The sequence below is a fragment of the Anastrepha obliqua genome, chromosome 4 (genome assembly GCF_027943255.1).
Source record: "Anastrepha obliqua isolate idAnaObli1 chromosome 4, idAnaObli1_1.0, whole genome shotgun sequence".
Classification (NCBI taxonomy): Eukaryota; Metazoa; Arthropoda; class Insecta; order Diptera; family Tephritidae; genus Anastrepha; species Anastrepha obliqua.
In genome coordinates, this window is record NC_072895.1 from 89,431,029 (window position 1) to 89,455,888 (window position 24,860).

General features: G+C 38.0%; 1 protein-coding gene across 1 annotated transcript in view; it reads left to right on the top strand.

The window, feature by feature from the left end:
• LOC129246173 (mitochondrial sodium/calcium exchanger protein-like) overlaps nucleotides 1-24,645 on the top strand; it is a 37,049-nt gene extending 12,404 nt beyond the window's left edge. The window contains exons 4-10 of the mRNA XM_054884752.1: nucleotides 7,044-7,118; nucleotides 7,191-7,229; nucleotides 20,253-20,615; nucleotides 20,672-20,790; nucleotides 23,868-24,102; nucleotides 24,172-24,236; nucleotides 24,304-24,645. Coding sequence (XP_054740727.1) covers nucleotides 7,044-7,118; nucleotides 7,191-7,229; nucleotides 20,253-20,615; nucleotides 20,672-20,790; nucleotides 23,868-24,102; nucleotides 24,172-24,236; nucleotides 24,304-24,525 — 1,118 coding nt within the window. The 3' untranslated portion in view covers nucleotides 24,526-24,645. The remainder of the gene's footprint in view (nucleotides 1-7,043; nucleotides 7,119-7,190; nucleotides 7,230-20,252; nucleotides 20,616-20,671; nucleotides 20,791-23,867; nucleotides 24,103-24,171; nucleotides 24,237-24,303) is intronic.
• The last annotated feature ends 215 nt before the right edge of the window (nucleotides 24,646-24,860 follow it).

Sequence of the window (24,860 nt, forward strand, 5' to 3'; positions counted from 1 at the left end):
CGCCACAGCCGCACATTTGCAGAGAAAGTGTTCAACAGTCTTATTCTCCGAAGTATCCCCACAGCTTCTGCAATAGGGGTTGTACGGAATTCCAGGCTTCTTCGCATGAGTATCGATTACCCAGTGACCAGGAAAGACCGCAATGAGTTAAGAAATTGAATGACAGAGAATTCCCATCACCTTAAGCGTCCTTTTCTATCGTATTGAGACCAAAGTGTTTTTGAAATACCGCACGATGAGACAGACCCTCCTCTGTATTGCGCTTTTTTTAAAAAGAAATTGTGCAGTTTCCCTTTAACAACGATCAAGAGGACACCGATGTTCCCAATGCAGTATCTCTAAATATTTCTGGACCCATTTAGCAACGTGTGGCCTGGCATGCCTACCATCCCATTCCGGCCGCTTTTCTTTGAGCGCTCGATTCAAACCCATTAGCTGCAGTCGGCAACGATCGTCAGTGTTAGTTTCTGATGGTTTAAGGAGTTCATAATAGATAACACACTTCTGATCCCACCAGATGCACAACATAATTTTTGAAGCATGAGCACTTTTTTCCGCTATCGATGGACCTGGTTCACCTGACAGCTTCCAACATTTTCCACGCTTAGGATTATCGTAATAGCTCCATTTTTCATCGCCGGTGACGATGCGATGCCGAAAACCTCTTCTTTTCTGCCGATCAAGAAGCATCTCACACGTCACCAAATGTCTCTCGATATCTCTCTCCTTCAATTGATGAGGCACCCAGTTACCTGCTTTCTGGACCATTCTCATCGCGTGCAAACGTTTACCGACGGTTTATCTGTTGATCTGTCAACAACCAACTCTTTAGACATATCATCAAGGGTTCGACATGCGTCTTCATCAAATATTGGTTGTAGTTGAGTATCTTCGAATTTTTTCGGTGCTCGTTCGCGGTCTTTATTACTCACGTCGAAATTGCCATTTTGGAAGCGTCAAAACCACTCTTTACAAGTTTTATTTGATTGATTGTAAATACCGTAAATATTGATCAATATACGACACGTTTCAGTTACACTTTTCTTTGAAAGGTAATAATGAAGCATAACTTCCCACAAATGCTTTTTTCGGGACGAACGTAGACATTGTTGACGTCAGAGCAGAAAGGATCTTTACGCTTCAAACGAATGTCAACTACTGCGATCGAGACCTCAGATCTACACCTTTAAATCACCAGTATATTACTAGGGCGGACACAAGACTTGTATCAGCAGCGACACCTTTTTTACGTGGGCGGGAACTTATTCCCATACTCGATAAAAACAGAGAAAATATTCGATAAATTTTACATCTGGCATAGTGGGGCGCTAATTCAAACGCGAAAAAAGTATTAACATATATTTTTCAGTTCACTACTTTGGTATCAGTGGGCTTCCTCAGCAGCGTATTTATACATACATACTCGTACATACAGTGGCCGAAAAGTGCATACTCAGAATTTCTGTACGGTAATTTAATTCATTTTCGAAAAACATATTTATCATTGATTCAGAGTCTATCCGCATTATATACATAAATAAATTATATCTACATTCAAGATTTTTACACCGGGAGCTAAAAATACAGGGTCCGGTACTCTAAGTATAATCAATTAAAAAGGCCATCAATTTAGTTTGGAAAATTACTTTTATTCAATTCAAAGTAAATGTGTGAAAATAATACAAAATTAAAAATTAATTTACTTTTACTCGATATGACCAACTTTTGCCTTGGCTATGGCCTTGAAACGGTCCAGAAACGAATCGGAAGCTGCCCGAATGTCACTTGCAGGTATTTTGGCCCACTCGCAGACAATGGCATTTTCCAGAGCCTCGAAACTGGTGAATGTTTTAGTTCGGACCGTTCTCTCCAAAATGACCCGTCTGGTGAATTTCAGAGCCATTGTGTGGACGTTATGAAGATCGGAACGTTGATTTTTAGCCATTCTTGGTTCACTCGAGCTTTGTCAGACGGTGCCGATTCTATTGAAACGTCCATGGTCTGACACCAAAATGTTTGTCTGCCTACGGCTTTAAAACAACCTTCAGAATACTTTCCCGATAATATTTCGCATTAACCATGACGTCACACTAGATGAAAACGATTGGGGAGCGCCCATCTGCGGTTACAGCGGCCCAAACCATTACCTGTGGCGGATGCTGCATCTTATTAGCCAATCGATGACTCAAATTCTCGTACGAATGGTCGTTCAAATCGTTTTGGGAGTTTACAAATTCCTCAATTTGAAAAATTTTCTCGTCAGAAAACACAATGCTCGGAAATTGACCGCTTTCGTCCAAGCGAAGCAACTCCTTCGCTCTCTCAAGTCTGATTTGTTGCTGCCTTGGTGTGAGATCGTGCGCCGTTTAGATCTTGTTGAGCTTGATTTTGAGATAATTTTTCAGTATACAGCTAAGTTCAGATATTTTCAGTTCTTTCGCCATTTGATTGGCACTTCATCGGGGATTTCGCTCAAGTCGCTTCTTCACTTTTTGAACCATTTCAGTTAACGTTGCAGTCTTTTGATGACCACCTCCGTGACGTTTCGCGATGCTACCAGCGTCATTGTATCGAGTAATGGTGCGATAAGCAAAAACTTTATTTATTTTAATGCGCTCGAGCTCACGAACAATCGCTGGAATCGCACTATTCCGTTTGAAATCCATTACTGATTTTCTTTTTTCGCGTTTACTCTCGGCAAAATGCCACCGCGCGCTTGTAAATAATACTCTGGACTGTCATTTAGTCAACTAACAGACAGTTGATGCCCGTATATCAGCCCGTACATCAGCTGCACGAGCGGTCTGAAGTTGTTTACACTTCGAATGCCGGACTGGATACGTAGGAGTTCTTGTCGACCGTGAACTTTTCTTAAAAGGATTTTTGTCCTCCGTGGCAAGCATATTTTGCTTTACCTTTTCATTTATTTCTCATGTTTCGTTTGATTTTATTGAATTGGTCCGTGTTTTTGTTATTGGGTCCCCACTCAGAGCCGTTGTCCCACCTATTGAGCTTACTGTTTTCTATGCAAACAAGGAAGCCACGCAAGGGTTGACACAATTTCTAATCAGTGATGGTAAATAATTTTTTGAAAAATCCCTACACAGCCCAAAAAAATTCCCTACTTTTCCCTACGCTTACAAAAAATTTTCCCTATACAATTCCCAACATGTTTTCTCCTGTGTTTACACTATAATGAGCCACTTGCAACGTCAAAATTGAATTATTTGCTTAAGTTTTGGACTTGGTACTATTTTGACACTTTATAATAAAAACAATTTTTTTTTTTCAAATATATATAAGTACACATATTTATTATATTAGAAACACAAATGTAAAGAAAAATTCAGCAAAAACTCTAAAAATTAGACTTTCTCATTACATTCAGTTCTGGTTAAAGCAAGGCAGAGTTTTTATTTTTTCAGAATCCGGCACGGTTTCTTTTAAGAGTGGGGTTAAATGGTTCACCACTTGCAGCGCGACGTTATGCTAAGTCTTAACTGGAAATTTCTGGAACCATTTGGCTTACTCGATTTTTTCTTAAAAAACTCTGTTTATTTTAGGTGTATTTTTTATTGCCTTCATATTTTTTTGGTGCATTTCTGATTCGGCGTGTTTCTGAAAATCAGACTTGCCGCAGTTCAAAATTTTGTCGCACGCAGCGCATTTTCATTTGAATGGGAACGTTAGCCACAGCTTCCAACCAGCCACTAAAATTGTCGTCGTCAAGCCACTTGTTATTGAACTTTTGTTTCCGATACTTGCATTGTTTTTTCTGGTGTTCCTCCGAAGAGTCAGTCGAAGAGGGGGAACTCATATATAAGTATATATGCATTTTAAATATAAAAAAAGCTAAAACTAAATTATTTGAAAACTTACTTCAAAAGAGAAAAGCACCAGAAAACAAACAATTTTCGCACGAAGAAAAAATCGCGTTACCGTTAACGAAGAAAAAAAACGGCAATGTTGCCATATTAAAGATTTTAAAAGTATTCTGCCATAAAGAAAAAAAGGCTGGCATGAAACCTTACTGCGGATATTTATTTTGAATGAACTTTTATAATTTTTCCCGCTATTTCAAATTTTTTTCTGTCCTTCTTGAAAATTCATTACAATTACAGAATTTAACAAAATCTGTTCTACTTTTCCCCACACCCACATTTTTCATTTAGGGAATTTTCCCTACAATTACCATCACTGTTTCTAATATATATAGTTAAAGGTTTCTTTTGTGAAGTTATGTTTGTGAAAGTTATGTTTTTTCAACAAATTTCGAACTGTTTCATCACAAACCACTTTTATAATATTTCTTCCAAACATTTTACTAAGTTCTACGGCTCATAGGATACATACAAATTTTTTTAGCTTCTTCGCGAGCATAATTTTGTTTCACTTGGACTACACGGTTTTTATTTGCAATCGGAGAGTCACGCTTGTATGTTCTAATTATGAATTGCACTGTAGGAAGAGACCTGTTCATTATATTGTCGATTTCTCTAGGAGTTGATTCTTTTTCATGCAACTTTACAATCAGCCGGCGGTCCTTTTTAGTTGGCTGGCTTCCTGACGCAGCCATTGCCCAATAACTATCTTTATCTTGTAGCAAAACTTGTAGTAAACTAAAAACTGTAGTGCTTTTCATGAAATTTGATGCGCTAGCACGCGGGCTCTTGAAATAAAACGGCATCCTGTCGTATTCTACTTATGTACGATTATTCCTTTTGACACGAACTCTCCGCATTTGTTCATTATTATTTCTCAAAATAAAAATGTTTAATGTAAATTTTGAGTTGGAGGGAAAGTTTTGTCGTATTTTAAAGAAATTATATGAATTCGTTTATAAAAATATGTGTTGAATATTAATCAATTATATATGCTCCGTTATTTGTACCATGATTGCTACTTTCGCGACGACACAGTATTAATTGCGTCTGATAGGAATATAGTAAATGTCGCTTCATTGAAGCTACAAAATCTAATTGACACAATGATGACTTGGTTTGCGAAATGGGGAATCCGAGTTGTCTGTCTTTCAAGTCCAAATAGTATCTACCAAATACCTGGGCATGATCATTGACCCAAAACTCACATGGAAGGACCACATAATACAAAAGGAACGAAGGGAAAAACAGATTCAGACAACTGTATTGCCTACTCAACAAGGACTCAAAACTGTCAGTATACAACAAACTACTAATATATAAGACAATGATAATACCCATCTGGAGATACGTCATAGAACTATGGGGGACAGCACGCAAATCAAATATACAAATAATTCAACGACTTAAATCAAAAATTTTAAGGATTATCGTAAATGCACCCTGGTATATAACCAATGAAGACTTACACTGCGATCTAAAAATTGATCTCATAAAAGACGTAATCCAGAAATACAGCACGAAACACACACAAAAATTACTAACCCATTCGAACAAAGAGGTACCAGAAATACCGCACATGGAGCTGACGCAGAAATTAAGACTAAAGCGAATCGCACCAACAGCATTAGCAGATACAAAAACTATTTTGAGAAACTAAAACTAAGTATTATATATTACTGTTGCTAATATATTAAATGTAAGCTATGTAACTATTCATCGAAACATGTTACTTAAATGCTGATTTCAAGTAACAATTAATCTCCCACCTAAGCTATAAAAATTACTAAGTGTCCATGGACAGATGTAATAAAAAAAAACAAAAAAAAAAAAAATTGTTGCAATTTATTGCCATCCTTCAGGTAACCTGTGAATTCGTGTTTTGTAGAAGTTCTAGGCCTTGGAGTTAAAATAGTCAGCAACTACCTTAGAAACACTTTCAAAAGACTTGAATTTTTTCTCCGTTACAGATAATAATCAGATGGTGCAATGTCAGGTGAATATGGTGGGTGACTAAGGACTTCCCGTCCTAATGCATTCCGTTTTTGATGTGTCACCATTGCAGTATGCGGTCGAACATTATCGTGGTGGAACACAATTCCTTTTCTGGACGCTAACCCTGGCCTGTTTTCTTTGAAAGCTGCTTTCAATTTATCCAATTGATTGCAGTACAGACCGCGTAGATGGTTTTGCCCTATTTCAGCAACTCGTAGTACACTGGACCTTCACTGTCCCACCACAAACAAGCCAGTACTTTTCGTTGATACTTGGCTTTGGGACTGTTGCTCATGATGTTCCTGATTTGCACTATATTTTTTTTCTCTTAATATTCTCGTAAGGAATCCACTTTTTTCTCTAGTAATCAGGCTGCCCCAAAATGTTTCCACATTGTGTCTAACCAGATGTGATGAAGACATACTTACACGTTCAGGCAAATTCTTTTCCGTTAATTCATGTGGAACCCAAATACTTTGCTTTCACACAAACCCAAGAGATTTAATGTGATCTCTAACAGTTGTGTGATGAATGCCAAACACTTCTGCAATTTCTCGACTTGTTAAATGTGGATTATTTTCCAACATGGATGGCAAAACGTCATTATCGATCTTGGAGGGTCGTCTAGATTGATCACTTTCTTGGAGGCTCAGATCCCCGGAACTGGAGGCTCCCCTTAAACCGTCTGTGACAAGTACGAACATTTACAATATCTTTTCCAAATATTGCACATACATTTTTACATGCAACCTATCCGTTGTGGAATTCATACAAAATGCAGTAACTGCACTTTATCTACTGACATATTTTTCATTTTATATATCACAAGTAAATGATGAATGGTAAAAAAATACTCCTTTTATATTATATAGCAGGTGAAAAAACAGAAAAAACTTCCAATGACTCACTAGCCAGATGCTTTTTTTTTATTTACCAAGAAAATTACCTGCCTATTTAAAATACGACAGAAATTCCTTTCCAACCCAATGTAATTTTTTTTGTGATTAAATTCAGTACACGATTAGTAAATGATAAACATGCTTTTTTCGAAGTAAAATTAATTTAGCGTTTCGAAAATCTGCTTTAACGTTGAACGATAAGTGTGCACGTCTACGCGTTTGGGCCACTGTATGTGCGTCGGCATAATATTCTTTTCTCACATTTCAGTTATATTGTCGGTGTATATATCATATCTCTTCGTTATATTTATGGAACAATTTTTGCTGAAACAAAGCATTGCATGTAAGTGCGCCTGCATTTTGTAAAATGCGTCTTTACTAACTGATAATAATCACACCCTTTTTTTCATTTTAGTGCTGCAATCGAAGATGAGGGATACAAAATATAGAACAGGTAAACCGTTTAATATAAATTTATGATGCCCTGTTATTTTTTTAGTATTAACTAAATTTTATACAAATTTCATCATTGCGTCTCGTTATCGTAACTCATTCAAATCCAGTTACCTCAGTCAGTAGCTCCAAGATGGAGCCGGTTCGAGCTGAGCGCGTGTGCTATCTTCTGACCGTATTCGGCCGAGGTGTCTACTCCTTCTTAGCGCTCAGGCTTCGCATTCGAGAGGAAAATGTATTGGAGTTTCCGGAGATTCATGGCGAAAGCGATTGGAGTCGGTGGACCATATGGCGAGTCTACGCAGGTGGCAGCGCAACCTGCAGTGATCTGTGCGAATGCCATTCAGTATTCCCAGTTTGTTCTTGAAGAGGCTTATGAGATGTTCCAATCTCTTTTTATTGCACCCTCCCAATAAGGAGTACTTATTGTCGTCCTTCCAATAATGACCACAGTTTGGTGCCAGATTCTATCTCGTAGCCTTAGCTCTTCACTTCTAAGATCTTCCTTAATGGTATGTTATCCTGTGGCATGGAAGGGCTCGGGTGCTATTCGTAGCGAGGTCGGAACCTCTCTAGCCAATGAATTAGCTGCTTCTGTTTTAGATATTTTTGAACGAATAGTTCAAAGTAAGAAATAGCCTTGGGTATTGCCAGACTGTCGCTCTGAATGGCAATTCGTTCATTCCGAATACTCTTTAGTTTGGAAAAAGATGATAAAACTATCCATGGGCACAGTCAGCTATGTTTTGCGACCATAAATCCCACTTGAATTTTAAACCTCTCCTCAAAAACTATAATTATTGTGATACCGTGAGCCGCGGGCTCAACTGTTCCATAGTATTGGATGAGATCAATTTACCTGTGCCGAGACCTTCCCAAGTCACACGTTTCCTGTGGCTGAACTACTAAATGAAGCAACAATGTTTTGTACTTTAGTATATCACAAAAAAGAAAGTGGAATAATAGGGTTTCCCCCTAGTCCAGGAGAGTTTCCCCCGATAACAAAGCTATTGAATACCTTGGAATAAGGCCAAATGGATATAGAGCTAGGATTTACCTCGCAGGGACAAACGTACAATGGATTCTGATTCAGCAACCTCAAAAACGTATACCTCAACTTTTTTTAATATTGACCTTGAATTGACCTTGAATTTGACCCCATAAGAGCAAACGGACAATGAATTCGGACTCAGCATCCCAAAAGTATGTACTTAATTTTTTTTTTAATTTTTCCGCTGAATGTTCTATGTTTGACCTTGAACTGACCTTCAATTTGACACCGAAAGGACAGGCTGATAACGAATTCCGACTCACCAACTTTGAAAACATATATACTTATGAATTTTTTTAAGTTCTCTAGTGTATATTTCATGTTTGACCTTGAACTGACCTTCAATTTGAGAGGACAAACTGATAACGAATTCAGACTCAGCAATCGCAAAAATACATACCATACTTTTTTTAATATTTCTGGTGATTATTCCGTGTTTCACCTTGAATTGACCTTTCATTTGACCCCGAAAGTATAAACTGATAAAGAATTCGGACTCAACAACCCAAAAAACGTATGTATAAATTTTTTGAAATTTTTTCGGTGAATATTCTAGGTTAGTCCTTGAAAAAGTTTAATTATTAACCATCTAGTACCCAAGACTGCCTGTAGACGGCCTAAGTTTATTTCACGCTTATTCCCTTCTAAAATACCATTTCGTTACTTTTTAAACTTTTTCTAATTCGGGGAAGTCCCAAAATTATTGCTGGTGCATTTGTAGCAGCGTCTTGTTTTTTAATCAGCCGTCTTAGTCATTTGAAGTCGGAAAATAGTGAAGTGCCGTTAAATTAATTATTCTGCATAAGTGGTGTATTTTAAAAATTAAATAAAAATATTAGAAGTGTATTTAGCTTATAATAAAAATTATCATAGTGTTGCTGGTTGTGTTCAAAATACGAAAGTTAAAAATAATAACAAAAAAAAAAGTGTTTTCTGTATTTTATAAATCTTTGAAGACAGCCCGTCTATATGCGGTCCTGGGATAACTCGGAATAAATAACACTATGCGGTAAGTTTGAAATTTTGATATTTTTAGAGGGGGGCTAAGCTTAAGGGGGTAGTATGGTTAATTCGGTGTAAAACAAGCATATTTTTCGAAATTTTTTTTGTCGACACAGTTGATTTATTCAAAATTTTAAAATTACTTCATTATAAAGTCATATTTAAAGAATATTGTGTGAAATTTTCATTGATTTTTATGAAGAAATGAGTTGGTGGCAGCGAATCTTCGCGGACGTCTTATAAAAAAGTTTTATTGCGGTGCCCCTCAGAACTCATTACTAGTCCAGTCAAAAGAAGATTTAACTTCGTAATTTTAGGAGTATGCGAGTTTATGGTTTTATTATGTAAAGCCCATCACTGTGAACTTAAGTTTGAGTTTTCGGGGTCGGGGGTTGTGTCCCGCGGCCGCCATCTTGGAAATAAGGGTGCAACTAGTTTTTTGCAATTATCTCGTGAATTTCGAAAGTTACGAAAATTTTGTAGAAATACTTTTTTGTAGATAATAATATTATCTACAACTTTCATTCAAAACGTTTTATTGTAAAATTAATAATAAAAAAGTTATAAACAAAATTACGCGAAAAATTAAGGGATGCATTGTTTTAAAGCGTAATAACTTCTTTTTTATAGATTTTATGGAAAATATACTTCAGAGCTTTTTTATAGAGCATTCTTTTGTGAACATTTTTGTCTATAAGTTTTTTCCGCTATCTTTATTTAGTCGTATGATTTTGAGCTGCTAAGCGGATCAACCAATACATTAGCGAAGCGCGTACATGATTACACAGGCCGACAAAATTTAACCAACATTCAGACCCAGAAACCAGACTATATATTTCCAAAGGTTTATGATGCGCTAAATCCAAATCTGGCCTCAGAATTGCTCTATCAGCTCTGGTTTTTGAGATATCCTAACCTAAAAGTGCAAAAAACACCATTTTTGCCCATGTTTGAGGTTATGTAGCCTTGCAGATGTTTTCTTTCACCAAAATTAAAGGATGGCATCTTTAAATACAATCCTTCTTTTTTCAAATGACATTTTGCTTGCTCAAATATCATTTTTGTTCGCAGAGATATCGCATTTTGAAATCCAGATTTGGATTTAGCGCATCATAAACCTTTGGAAATATATAGTCTGGTTTCTGGGTCTGAATGTTGGTTAAATTTTGTCGGCCTGTGTAATCATGTACGCGCTTCGCTAATGTATTGGTTGCTCCGCTTAGCAGCTCAAAATCATACGACTAAATAAAGAGAGCGGAAAAAACTTATAGACAAAAATGTTCACAAAAGAATGCTCTATAAAAAAGCTCTAAAGTATATTTTCCATAAAATCTATAAAAAAGAAGTTATTACGCTTTAAAACAATGCATCCCTTAATTTTTCGCGTAATTTTGTTTATAACTTTTTTATTATTAATTTTACAATAAAACGTTTTGAATGAAAGTTGTAGATAATATTATTATCTACAAAAAAGTATTTCTACAAAATTTTCGTAACTTTCGAAATTCACGAGATAATTGCAAAAAACTAGTTGCACCCTTATTTCCAAGATGGCGGCCGCGGGACACAACCCCCGACCCCGAAAACTCAAACTTAAGTTCACAGTGATGGGCTTTACATAATAAAATCATAAACTCGCATACTCCTAAAATTACGAAGTTGGCTATTTTTTTTCGTCTCTTTTGACTGGACTATACTGGATCAACTAAAATCAAAAAACCAAATTGATTTCATCAGCTAATAAAGTTTCGCAGGTAACAACGTCGAATTTTTTTTTTTTTAATTTTTTAAAGCGCTTTGAAGTCAAAACACCCATTTTTCATAAAAAAAACTTGAAAACTTTGTTGTTTTAAAATATGACAAAATTTAAAAAAAAAAAACTCGACGTCATTACCTCGTGAATAAAGTAAAGAAACAAAAAAACCAAATTTGAAAAGAATCGGTGCAGTAGATATGAATCTACAGTGGACACCGACCGTAAAAAAGGCAAGTGTGAGAAAAACGCGTTTAAAGATTTCGGCAGCGTGAAATCCGGTTGGAGAGGTAGATACTTAATCCTTTGTGTCTTTGTCAATTTTACTCCAATGAACTTCAAACTTTCACACAATAATCTTAAGATGTTATAGAATAATTAAAAAAAAAAAAAAAAAAAAAAAATGAAAAAAAAAAAAAATACCATACTACCCCCTTAAAGGTTTGGTTTTTTAGAAATGGATCAACGACAAAAGTGTAAATTATCATCCCTTAATGATGAAGATATTGCAACATTTTTGGATTTACTAGAAATCGACGATGATACAGACGTGGAAGAAGATTTGGAAGATCTTTTAGACGAAGATGTCGACGATGCAGAATTACCTATCGACACTGGAATTGACGAGGTGATTAACAGGGCGGTAAATTTGTCAGATTCTATGCTGGAATCAGAAGTGTGTGTCAATTTAAATGGAAGTCCCGCGTCGTTTGCACATGTATTATCCCCATCTACTTCGACTTACTCAAATATTCCGCAATCACAGGATCGCAAACGCAAAGCTCCTGGTGAGCAGGTTGTCGGTCAACGTATTGAAACTATCATAACCGATCCAGGTGAGATTGTTGGGTCAGTTAATGATATCGATCCTAAATCGCAGACCTTTAAGAAAATGTTGTGGCGAAAGAAGAACTTAGTGCTAGATAAATCAGCGATTGGTTTTTCTGAACCCGATTTGGGAGATGATATAAAAAGTCTTGGCACTCCCTTTAAGTGCTTCGAGTACATTTTGGGCGACAGTGTCATCGACCACATCGTGGAACAAACTAATCTCTATAGCGTTCGGAAATACGAAAATATATTGGTATTTTATTTTATATGTCCAAACGTCCGTTCATACTGGGGTGAATATGCGTTCCAAATAATTCAGGAGACAATGTCACGAAATCGATTTGATCTAATAAGAAGCAACTTGCATTTCAATGATAACGAGAAGTTACCTGATAAAAATGCTCCAGATTACGACCGCTTGTATAAAATAAGACCTATCGTGGATCATTTCAATAACAGGTTTCAGTCCATTCCGATGACTCAACGTTTATGTGTCGATGAACAAATGTGCGCAACGAAGATGAGGACTTTCCTTCGACAAAATCTGCCAGATAAACCACATAAATGGGGTATAAAACTCTTCGTTTTGTGTGACTCTTTCGGATTTTGTTATAACTTAGAAATATATTGCGGCGCAGGAGACAATGATGTTCTGACTGATACACCAGATCTTGGGGCATCAGCGAATGTGGTGGTCCGATTGTCCTGTAATATTCCAGATTTTAAAAACCATATAACATATTTCGACAACTATTACACGTCACTGCCACTTCTGGTTTATCTAAAATCACGCGGGATACATTCACTGGGAACTATTCGTTCAAATCGAATTCCGAATTGCAAACTTCCGACAGATCTTGATCTCAGAAAACAACCCCGTGGATATTCAATTGAATTTTGTGGATCTGCTTTATGAGTTGACATTTCTTTATCAGTTTGGAAGAACAATAAAATAGTGCGACTCGCATCGAGTTACGGAGGCGAAAGCCCTTCCAGAATGAAACAAATGTTATAAACAAGGTGTCGCGGTTCGTCCGCTCAGAAAAAAAATTTGTTGATGTCGATTGCCCCAATTTAGTCCGTGAATATAATAGTCATATGGGGGGCGTCGACCTCATGGATGGACTAATTGGGCGGTATAAGATTCCGGTAAAGAGCAATAAGTACACAAACCGACCTTTTATACACCTGCTTGATATGGCCATGATAAACGCTTATGTTTTGTTCAGAAGAATTAACAAGATTGACACGCATGCTAGGCAGTACCAACTGCCGAACTTCCGGGCAGAGATCGCATACGTACTCTGCAAACAACAATATTCTTCCATACCAAGAGCTCCAGGTCGTCCATGACAAACTCGTCAAGTAAAATTTACTGGAAGAAAAGCTGACTTACCTCCTGACGACGTTCGCTACGACGAAGTTGGACATTTTGCTAAGTTTTTATCACGCACCGGTTAAAAAAGGTGCAAATATCCTGGCTGCACCTCCGAAACTCAAATCGTGTGCCGAAAATGTAATCTGAATCTTTGTTTTTCCCAGCAAAAGGAGTGCTTTCACAATTTTCACCATAAATAATTTGCACCAACTGCCTATTTATGCCCAAAAGCATGCCTTTCTTTTGTAGACATTTTTCTAAAACTATTTGAAATAAGACTGACTGTTTGTTTTGTATTGATTTCTGTTAAAAACTTTTTGTTTCGTTCAATAAAAGTATGTACGTAATACACTGAATTTGCAAGTTTTTCATTTAGATTTTTTTTGGCGTTCTTTCCCAAAGCCGCCTGCAGGCGGGGTAAGATTTTATCCCTATATAATCGGATCAAGGAACAAAATTTCATTTTCTTGATAAAGAACCTATAATTTTACCATAATCCCCACCCAATGCAATTTTTTTCATTCAAAAATAAAATTTGGGCACTAGAGGGTTAAGTTTTTAGGTAATTAGGGGATGATTTCATCTCGTAAGGGGTGTATTACCGTTGCTGGGACGTATTACCGTTCATTAGAACTATAATACAAAAATGCCAAACCGAATTTGAATACACACATTTTCTGAAGTTTTCACAAAGGTACCTCTATTTAAGGATGTGTTTTAGTGTAATAAAAAAAATTGAAATTTGGGCATAGGCAATCTCTTCAAAAATCATTTACGAGCATTTTAAGAGAAAAAAGTGTTAAAATCGGTTATTAATTATCTGCTCTAGTATTTATGCACAAAATGTGTCGAAAAATCCGCATTGTGCAGGGGTGTTGTTTTGCACAGGGTTGCATTCGCATGCCTTTTTCGGTTACGCTTTACGTTCACGATAATGCCAAGGTACCTCACTGATAGCGTCTCCGTCCAAGGTGATCGACCTTAATTATGGTAAAGATCTTTTCTCCTGGTGAAGGGAATGATGTCTGTTTTTTGAAGGGTTTATATTCCAACCCACTTCAACACATCTATATCCCAAAGCGTATTCTCGAGCTTACCTCTTGCTATGATTACAAAATCATCCGTCTCTGACAATGGATGCCTTTGTTAGTCACCAAGTGCAGTAAGTCATCAGTAAGGCTCCAAAGGGTGTTTATGGGGTCTCCGCCTACAGAAACCCTTTACTATTATGAAGCTGGTACGTAGTAGGAAGAACTCGATCCATTTGCAGATTAGCTTTTGCATGTTTCCGTTTCGCTTAGTGCTTTACAAGCTCACAAGTGGCAGGATCTTGGGATCTTCATGGACAAATGATAAAACGCAGTGTATGTAGACATTTCTGCCCTATAGGCATGTTGCTCGGGATGGCGAAATTTTACACGCACAGTGTTTATTAAATTGCTTCCCGCATTCCTTGCTATGCGTATTAGCTAGCATAACACCTTATGAGGAATGGCAGTATTTTCTGTGTTCGATGGCCCTCTTGAGTCAGTATCATTCCCAGATTTCCTCTGACAGACCTTCTCGCGTTGTGATGGCCGAGGTCACTATTGCGCAGTGTAGGTTGATTTGGGTTAGGTTGACTGCTGGCTCGTTGCCATCCTCTGTCTGCATGGCTTCCGGCTGTAATTGTTTCTCGTTGTGGACGGGACAACCTTTTGTCTCCATAGGCTCCTCCAATTTGTGGTGTTGCTCCACAAATGGAGCTTTATGCCGCCGACGAACGGCAGCTGGTTTTTTCCGAGGAGCTTTTTCATGGTAGCAATACACTCGAAGACTTGCCATTGCCTGCCGAGGGGCGACCTCATGCATGCATGCCTATGTAGTTATGCTAAAGCTTTTGCGAGAAAAAATCGAAGCTGCGCGTGAACTGAGATATTAAAAATTATCATGTGTTATGTGAATTTCTAGAAGGTAAATATTTGCATTTTAAGGAATAGTTGGACGGACATTGAGCAAAAATGAGCGAACACTTTGTTTTTGCCGGAGGTTATGCTTTTATGTACTATAAAGTGAGAAGAATGCACATTCGTTTGGGGTACAATGAGTTGAGTACATAAAAAAATTAAAGAAACTTTCGGTATCTACAGAAAAAACACCTTCGGTGTTCTCGCGAACGATGGAAATGAAATAATTTCAGGGGAAGAAGAAATAAAAACTACTTGGGAAAATATGTGAAGGGTTTATTTAATAATGAATCCAGGCAAGACTTCGATTTCAACGTTAAAAATGATATATTGTCGGACCAAAACATAACAAAAGAGGAAGTGTTAAAAGCAATAAATTCTGGAAAAAATGAAACATCTGTAGGTCCGGATGAAATTCCAGTTGAATTATATAAACTTGTAGATGAAGATTAATCTTGTAGGAATTATGGTTCAAATATTTCATAAAATCTACGATAATGGGGTATATCCAAAGCAATGGCTGCAGTGGACCTTCGTGCCGTTGCTTAAAGAATCCAGAGCTAACAAATGCGATGATTATCGAATCATTAGTTGAATGAGTCATTGCTTGAAAATATTCCTTAAGATCCTTCACAACCGTTTATTTACAAAATGCGAACAATCAATGGGTCGTACACAATTCGGATTCAAACAAGCTATGAGAACGCTTGAAACTTTGTTCAGCCGTCGAGTCCTAGTACAAAACTGTAAAGACGTCCAGAAAGATATTTTTTATGCTTTATTGACTATGAAAAGGCTCTTGATAAGATTCTGCATACAAAACTATTTGAGATTTTAAGGCAATTGAATATTAATGAAAAAGAAATAAGGTGCATTTCCAACTTGTGTTGGGGCCAAACTGCGAATGTGTGGCTACAAAATGATTTGACGAGTGAAGTTTCAATCAAAAGCGGAGTTCGCCAAGGATGTGTTTTAGCACCAATGCTCTTCAATTTATACTCGGAATATACATTTGCAGATGCTTTGGCATCAGTCGACTTGGGAATAAAAGTCAACGGCGAAATAATAAATAACATACGATTTGCTGATGACACCACAATATTGGCTGACTAAATTAATGAACTGCAATATCTTCTGAAAGAAGTCGGCGAAAAAAGTCTGCAATACGGCTTAAGTATTAATACACAAAAAACTAATTTCATTCGTTGTTTCAAAAAACTCTCAAAAAATCTCCCAATTCAAACATTTACGTACATATATGACAATCCGATCCAAAGAGTATCCCGATTTAAGTACCTAAGATGTTGGCTTAGCGAAATATGGACAAATGATAGAGAAATTTGCGGTCGGATTGAAGCAGCGAGGGAAGTTTTCTTCAATCACAGGAAAGTTCTTTCCAATAAAAGCTTGAACATGAAATTACATCTTCGGTGTCTTAGATGTTACGTTTGGTCTGTTTTGTTGTACGTTGTGGAGGCATGGATACTAAAGGTTACGAATATGAATAAATTAGAGGCGTTTGAGATGTGGTGCTATCGGCGAGTGATGAAAATATCGTGGATAAACAAAGTTAGAAACAAAAAAGTCTTAACGAAACTTAGAAAGGATACAGAGCTGTTATTGAAGATAAAGCGACGCAAAACCGCATATTTTGGCCATCTTATGCGCGGCCGCCGTAGCCGAATGGGTTGGCGCGTGATTACCATTCGGAATTCAGAGAAAACGTTGGTTCGAATCTCGGTGAAACACCAAAATTAATAAAAACATTTTTCTAATAGCGGTCGCCATTCGGCAGGCAATGGCAAACCTCCGAGTGTATTTCTGCCATGAAAAAGCTCCTCATAAAAATATCTGCCGTTCGGAGTCAGCTTGAAACTATAGGCCCCTCCATTTGTGGAACAACATCAAGACGCACACCACAAATAGGAGGAGGAGCTCGGCCAAACACCCAAACAGGGTGTAGGCGCCAATTATATATACAGTAGGTTCTGTTTTTATGCGGTTTTGAAATAGTGCGATTTTTTTTTAATTAAAAAATGCATGTCGACCTATCGGGAATTGTACATATAAACAAGATTCTAAACCAGTTAAGCAAAAACTCATCACAGATTACATCAGAAATGCTAACCCTACAAGTATGGAACCGCCTGCATAACCATCTAGATCAGACGTGTACATTTCCTCAAGTGACGAAAGTGATTTTACGCCAAATCCTAAACGAATGCGCAACATGTGGGTATTGTCTGCTTCTATTTCTGATGTAAATTTATTTTTCGATTCTGACGTTTCTTAAGGGGTAACACCACTGTACACGCGTAAAATAAACACGATTTTTAAAGAATTTTTTTGTATAGAAGGAAAGGGGAAACAATCACTCTGATTTGGGAAGTTATTACTTATATACTAAAATACAAAACTACAAAGTTTGATCGAAAAATTTTACAAAATGGCGGCATTGGAGACATTTTGTAATGTAGTTTCTCTTGAAGGAGCTCCGCGGCACGCAGCACAGAGGGTGCAAATTTTAATCTGGAACAAAGAAACATTTTTTTTCTTAATCTAGATAAGAATAGCTAGAGAAACACGTAGGGGATTTAAAAAATATTTATTTTTGTGGAATTAACAAGCATTTGAAGGAAAACACTCTATTTTGGACTAAAAAAACGGCACTTAAATAATTTTAACAATCGTTTAAATTAATCTATCGAAAATCCCCTACGCTCTTCTCTTAAGAAGGTTATTATACAGACGTAGTGAAAAACCTGATTAAAAATATTTAAAATTGTTTGAGTTATGCTGCGTGCCAATTTCAGAAAACGTGTTTTGAGAAAAACGCGTTTAAAGTTTGGAAATTTGGAGAAGTCGTTAGGTAGCAGTCACTAACGCTTGGTTAAAAGCTTAAAATATTTATGAAATAAACTTCGGTAACGTATAAAACTTCTTGTTCTGTATTTTAAAAGGTTCAAAGAATTTTTTAAGCTTATAAAAAAAAAAAATCAATTTTTTGAAATTTCTACAGTGGTGTTACCCCTTAAATAAAGATATAATTTTCAAAAATACAATATTTTGTTTATTTAATTATTTCAGATTCATGCGGTCTATGGAACGTATCTATAGTTATAATATGGGACTAGTGTCCTTTTTTATGCGATTTTATTACATTATTTCAGATTTATACGGTTCTTAGCAATTTTGAAACGTATCTATAGTTTTACTATAGAACTGGTAGCTTTTTTTATTTATTTTTTTTTATGCTGTTTCGTGCGGGACGTATCTACCGTATAAAAACAGAATCTACTGTATATATATATATATATATATATATATATGCGTGGCCCTCAATATGAGCGGTTGCAACTGCAAGATAAAATCGAAGGCAAACGAGGAATTGGAAGTAAACAAATATCTTGGCTACGTAACATAAGAGAGTGGACAGGATTAAGGACGTTTGGGCGGTTGGTTGAAGCAATCCGAAGCTCAAAAAGTATCGCTAATTTTGAATTTTCGCAGGTTACGTATATTCGAATTTCGATTTTTTTGTGGCGATATGTTGGTACTCATGTCTCCCACTTACGAGTTCGGCCATTTGAATGTTCAGTTAATTGTTCACAGCTGCTTTGCTTGCACGTGTCTCGGCTCGTCTTCGATTTTTTTCCTATTCAAAAAGATGGATCAAAGAACCTCCATCAAATTTTGTGTGAAAAACGAAATTGAGTGCGCGGATGTATTACGAATGTTGACTGTGTCATACGGAGAAGCTACTTTGGACCAAAGCAACGTTTATCGGTGGTACAAAATGTTCTCAGAAGGCCGAGAAGATGTGAACGACGAAAAGCGTGCCGTACGCCCGAGCACTTCAACAACAGACGAAAAAATTGATGAATTGAAGAAAATGGTATTGGCCAATCGTCGAATCACCGTTAGAGAAGTTTCTGCAGGCCTAGACATATCGATTGGCTCATGCCATTCGTTTTTTTTTTCAATGATTTGGGCATGAGACGGGTCGTCGCAAAATTTGTACCAAAACTGCTCAATTTCGAACAAAAGCAGCATCGCAGGAACATTGCCCAATGGGATATTGGACTCTGTCCGCGTCGACCCAAATTTGCTCCAGAGGGTCATAACAGGTGACGAATCGTGTGTTTATGGTTATGACGTGGAAACCAAAGATCAATTATCTCAATGGAAGCTGCCGCACGAACCAACACCGAAAATGGCGCGCCAAGTTCGGTCGAATGTAGAAGTTTTGCTTACCGTTTTCTTCGATTGCAGGGGCATTGTGCATCATGAGCTCTTGCCACAGGGTAAAACGGTCAATAAAGAATATTACCTGCAAGTTATGAGCAATTTGCGCGAAGCAATCCGCCATCCGTCAGAAACGCTCGGATTTGTAGAAGAACAAAAATTGGCTCTGCATCAAGATATCGCCTCTGCTCACACATCGTTGCTTGTGCGCGACTTTTAAGGCGAAAAACAATACACTAATGATGCCACATCCACCACATTCCCCAGATCTGGCCCCCTCTGGACCTTTTTCTTGTTCCCGAAACTGAAGAGGCCCATAAAAGGACGATGCTACGCTACGATTGACGAGATAAAGACGGCATCGAAGGAGGAGCTGAACAAAATGAAAAAAACATGATTTTTTGAAGTTCTTCGAAGATTAGAAAAAACGTTGGCACAAGTGCGTAATATCTCATGCGGATTACTTTGAAGGGGAGAAAATAGATATTAATGAATAAATAAATAACTTTTGTAAAAACACAAAATTTGCGTTACTTTTTGAACACATCTCGTATCGAACATGTTATAGTTTTGTTAAATGTAAAAAAGAAGAAAGAATTATTTATCGAATTTGCATTAAAATTAATGAGCAATTTATTACTCTGATCGCTTACATTCTGTATTAAGAATTTGCAAATAAAGAAGTGTTCTTAGACAATTTTTTATACACATATGTACATATTATCCATATATTGTATATGTGTGTGGAGTTAGATTTAAAAAAGAATTACGGCCTTACCTATTTTTCAGTTTGTTAAATGCAACTTCTTTTCTATTAGTTGCAAATCTTGCGAAATTGGATCTACTACGTGCAGAGGCTGGAATTGAAATACGCGATCGCACCTCCCTAGCGGCCATAAATGTACATAAAACTCGATTAATGTCTTTTAACGCCTCGTTAAATGATCCCAATAAGGATTTACGGAAGCAATTTTTCGAGTCTTTACAGCCCATAAAGGAAGAAGAGTGGTTGGATAGTAATAGTGTAGAGAAGATTTATCTCATTATCACGGCGCCAGTGGTATTAGTCCTGCGCCTGTTTATACCGGTGGTGGACTATGAACAAGAACGGCATGGATGGTCGAAACTATTAAACTCGCTTCAATTGCCTTGGGTACCGTTGATTATTGTGTATACGCTTGGTAAGTCTTTATGAAACCGAAATGACTGATAATAATCGCATTTCGTTTACTTGCAGCTAAGAATGTATATTTATTAGGCATTCCACTATGTAGTTATACATTACTGCTTACCGTTCCCACCGCTTGTTATATGCTATATTCAACACGCACCGATCTTCCACCCGCTTACCATGAAGTCAGTTGCACATCATAATCTGCATATACGAGGGGAGTTCAATAAGTACCCGTGTTAGAAATGAAGATATCATTCATAAAAAAAATATTTTTTTTTCTACGTCGTCTCCTTTTAGGGAGATACACTTCTCCCGATGCTCCGGCCATGATTTTAAACACTCCAAAAAATAGAATTTGTCGTTTGAACTACATTTTTTTCCTACGAGTAATTTCTTTATGTTAGGGAACAAGAAAAAGTCGCAGGGAGCCAGTTCGGGTGAATACGGGGGGTGCGGTAGCAATTCATAACGCAATTCATGCAGTTTGGCGGCGACGACTCCGGTTGAAAGTGCTGGTGCGTTATCGTGGTGAAATAGCACCTTCTTTTTCGCCAAATGCGGCCGTGTCGCTTTCAATTTTTTGTGAAAGCCGTCCAATTATTCAATATATGTAGTATTATCCAGTGATCCTTCTTCCTTTTTCTAAAAAGTCCATGAGGATGACACCGTTCGCATCCTAAAAAATCGTTGCTTTGACTTTTCCGACCGATTGGACTGTCTTCGCTTTCTTTGGAGCAGATTCACCAGGAGAAATCCATTGTTTTGATTGTTGCTTAATTAATTTCTGGTGTATAATCTTGAATCCAGGTTTCTTCAGCGGTGACAACTCGACGCAAATATTCCTTCGGATACTCGCCTAAATTGCTCCAAACACTGCTTCAAAGTTAACAGTTCCATCCTTTTGTTGTCCACCGTGAGCAATCGCAGCACCTATCGGGCCGACAATTTTTTCATCGCCAACTTATCAGGTAAAATATTAATTGCCGTTCCGGTTGTCACACCTATGAACTCTGTTACTTGGCGCACTTTCGTTCGTCGATCAGCGAGAATCATATCTGTGGACTTCTTGAATGATTTGCCCGGTAACCACGTCTGTCGGGCGCCCTGGTGGCTCCTCATCAAAAACGGCTTTCCGCCCACGTTTAAACTCGTTGAATCAATACCTAACTGCGGCCGTCGTAGCCGAATGTGTGGGTGTGTGACTACCATTCGGAATTCAGAGAAGAACGTCGGTTCGAATCTCCGTGAAAGAACAAAAATGAAGAAAAAGGTTTTTCAAATAGCGGTCGACTCTCGCAAGCCTCCGAGTGTATTTCTGCTATGAAAAAGCTCCCCATAAAAAATATCTGCCTTTCGGAGTCAGCTTGAAACTGAAGGTCGCTGTATTTGTGGAAAGATATCAAGACGCACGCCACAAATAGGAGGAGGAGCCCGGCCAAACACCCAAATAAAGGGAGAACGCGCCAATTCTTCTTCTTAATTGGCGCGATAACCGCTTACGCGATTTTGGCCGAGTTTAAAAAAGCGCGCCAGTCGTTTCTTTCTCGTGCTAACCGGCGCCAATTGGACACACCAAGTGAAGTCAAGTCCTTCTACACCTGATCTTTCCAACGCAGAGGAGGCCGCCCTCTTCCTCTGCTACCACCAGCTGGTACCGCATCGAATACTTTCAAAGCCGGAGCGTTTGTGTCCATTCGAACGACATGACCCAGCCAACGTAGCCACTGGATTTTTATTCGCTGCGCTATATCTATATCGTCGTAAAGCTCATACAGCTCATCGCCTGCGATATTCGCCGTTGCCAACGTACAAAGGTCCAAAAATCTTACGCAGAATCTTTCTCTCGAACACTCCAAGCGTCGCTTCATCGGATGTTGTCATCGTCCAAGCTTCTGCGCCATACGTTAGGACGGGCATGATGAGAGTCTTGTAGAGTGTTAGTTTTGTTCGTCGAGAGAGGACTTTACTGCTCAGTTGCCTACTTAGTCCAAAGTAGCACTTGTTGGCAAGAGAGATTCTACGTTGGATTTCAAGGCTGACATTGTTATCGGTGTTAATGCTGGTTCCTAAATACACGAAGTCTTTTACAACCTCGAAATTATAACTGTCAACAGTGACGTGGGTGTCGATACGCGAGTACGCCGACTGTTTGTTTGAAGACAGGAGGTACTTCGTTTTGTCCTCGTTCACCACCAAACCCATTCGCTTTGCCTCCTTATCCAGTTTGGAGAAGGCAGAACTAACAGCGCGGTTGTTAAGGCCGATGATGTCAATATCATCAGCATACGCCAGCAATTGTACGCTCTTATAAAATATTATGCCTGAGCGATTAAGTTCTGCAGCCCGTACGATATTCTCCAACATCAGGTTAAAGAAGTCACACGGCAGCGAGTCACCCTGTCTGAAACCTCGTTTGGTATCAAACGGCTCGGAGAGGTCCTTCCCAATTCTGACGGCGCTGCTGGTGTTGAGCAACATCATCTTGCAAAGCCGTATTAGTTTTGTGGGGATACCAAATTCAGACATCGCGGCATACAAGTAACTCCTTTCCGTACTGTCGAATGCAGCTTTGAAGTCGACGAAAAGATGGTGTGTGTCGATTCTCCTTTCATGGGTATTTTCCAAGATTTGGCGTATTGTGAATATTTCGTCGATGGTAGACTTTCCAGGTCTGAAGCCACACTGATAAGGTCCAATCAGTTGGTTGACGGTGGGCTTCAGCCTTTCACACAATACGCTCACTAGAACCTTATAGGCGATATTTAGAAGACTACTCCCCCGGTAATTGGCACAGATTGCAGGATCGCCCTTCTTATGGATTGGGCAGAGCACACTTATATTCCAATCGGCAGGCATGCTTTCATCCGACCATTTACGCGCCAATTATATACATATAATATCTAAGTGTGGTCGTGGATGGCGAAGCGTTTGCAAAGACAGCATAAAACTTTGTTTTTATCTTCTCACATTTTTCCCCATTTAAAAACCAAAAGCCAATTACCGAACGTTACTGCTCTTTTCCCATCTTAGCGAAAATAACGAAACACGTCTTACTCGAATAGCTGCCAAAACCAAATTAACCTATCAATCAGTTTGAAATTTATTTTTCCGCCGTTTGATAGATGGCAGCAAGCGATAATGCTAACACTAACTTCGCTCAAGAACGCCTTCTGTTATCAAACACAGGTACTTATTGAACCGCCCTCGTTTAAAAATTTCTCATTCGTATTTTTTTTTCTTAAATTGTTTTTCTGTCTAGGCTATGGCTTTGTATGGTGCCGGCGGTTCCGCTTTAATCATTTACTTCTGTGCTACTGAATCAGACGAAATATTGGAGACCATTGGCATGGTTACTAACAGAAGCAATTCATTTCTTGACTGCACTTTGCAAGCGTGGGGGAATAGTATTAGTGACTTGATATCAATCCTTACATTGGCCCGCCACGGATATCCAAGAATGGGATATGCTGCCTGTTTCGGCGGTCCGTTTTTCAGTAATTATAAGAAACACCACCAAATCATGCAATTGATATGTTGTCACTTACCAATGTTTCATATTTCAGATTCAATTACATCTTTGGGTGGGGTTTTTATGTACCGAACATTTGATACCGGAAAACCTGTACAGGTATGTAGATTTGTTATTGAAATTAACAATTATTGAAATTTCGACACATTTTGTCGTTTTGTTTAAGGTTATGCAAGGCAGCTTGGGCGAAAATTGCGTTATTTTCCTGTTTATAGCCACTACATCTGTTTTAGTCTGGGCGACATTGACAAATTTTTGGGCTCGCCGTAGTATAGGTGTTTTCAATTTAATTTTGTATGCAATGTTTTTAACTTTTATCTTCTTGGGCGAATTGGAAATCATTGAAACGTTCGCGCCCGAAAAAGAAGAAGAATCAACGGAAAACTGAAAGCAAAAAAGAAAATCACTTTAAAATGCGCCAGCTTTAGTTGATGTATGTTTATCCCTATATGCAATTCGACTCAATTTAATGAAAGAAAATCATAATTGCTTTAAAATCGTTATTGTTTAAATATATAAAGGGTGGCTAAACTTCAAGGGCCGATGTTGAATGTGAACCGTACCTAAGTTTTTTCTGCACTATAAAAACGGGCATATCGCGCACTTCATCTTCAGTGATGAGGCACATTTTTACCTCAGTGGATTCGTCAATAAGCAGAATTGCCGCATTTGGGCGAATGATAATCCAAGAGTGATTGCCGAAAAACCAATGCACCCACAAAG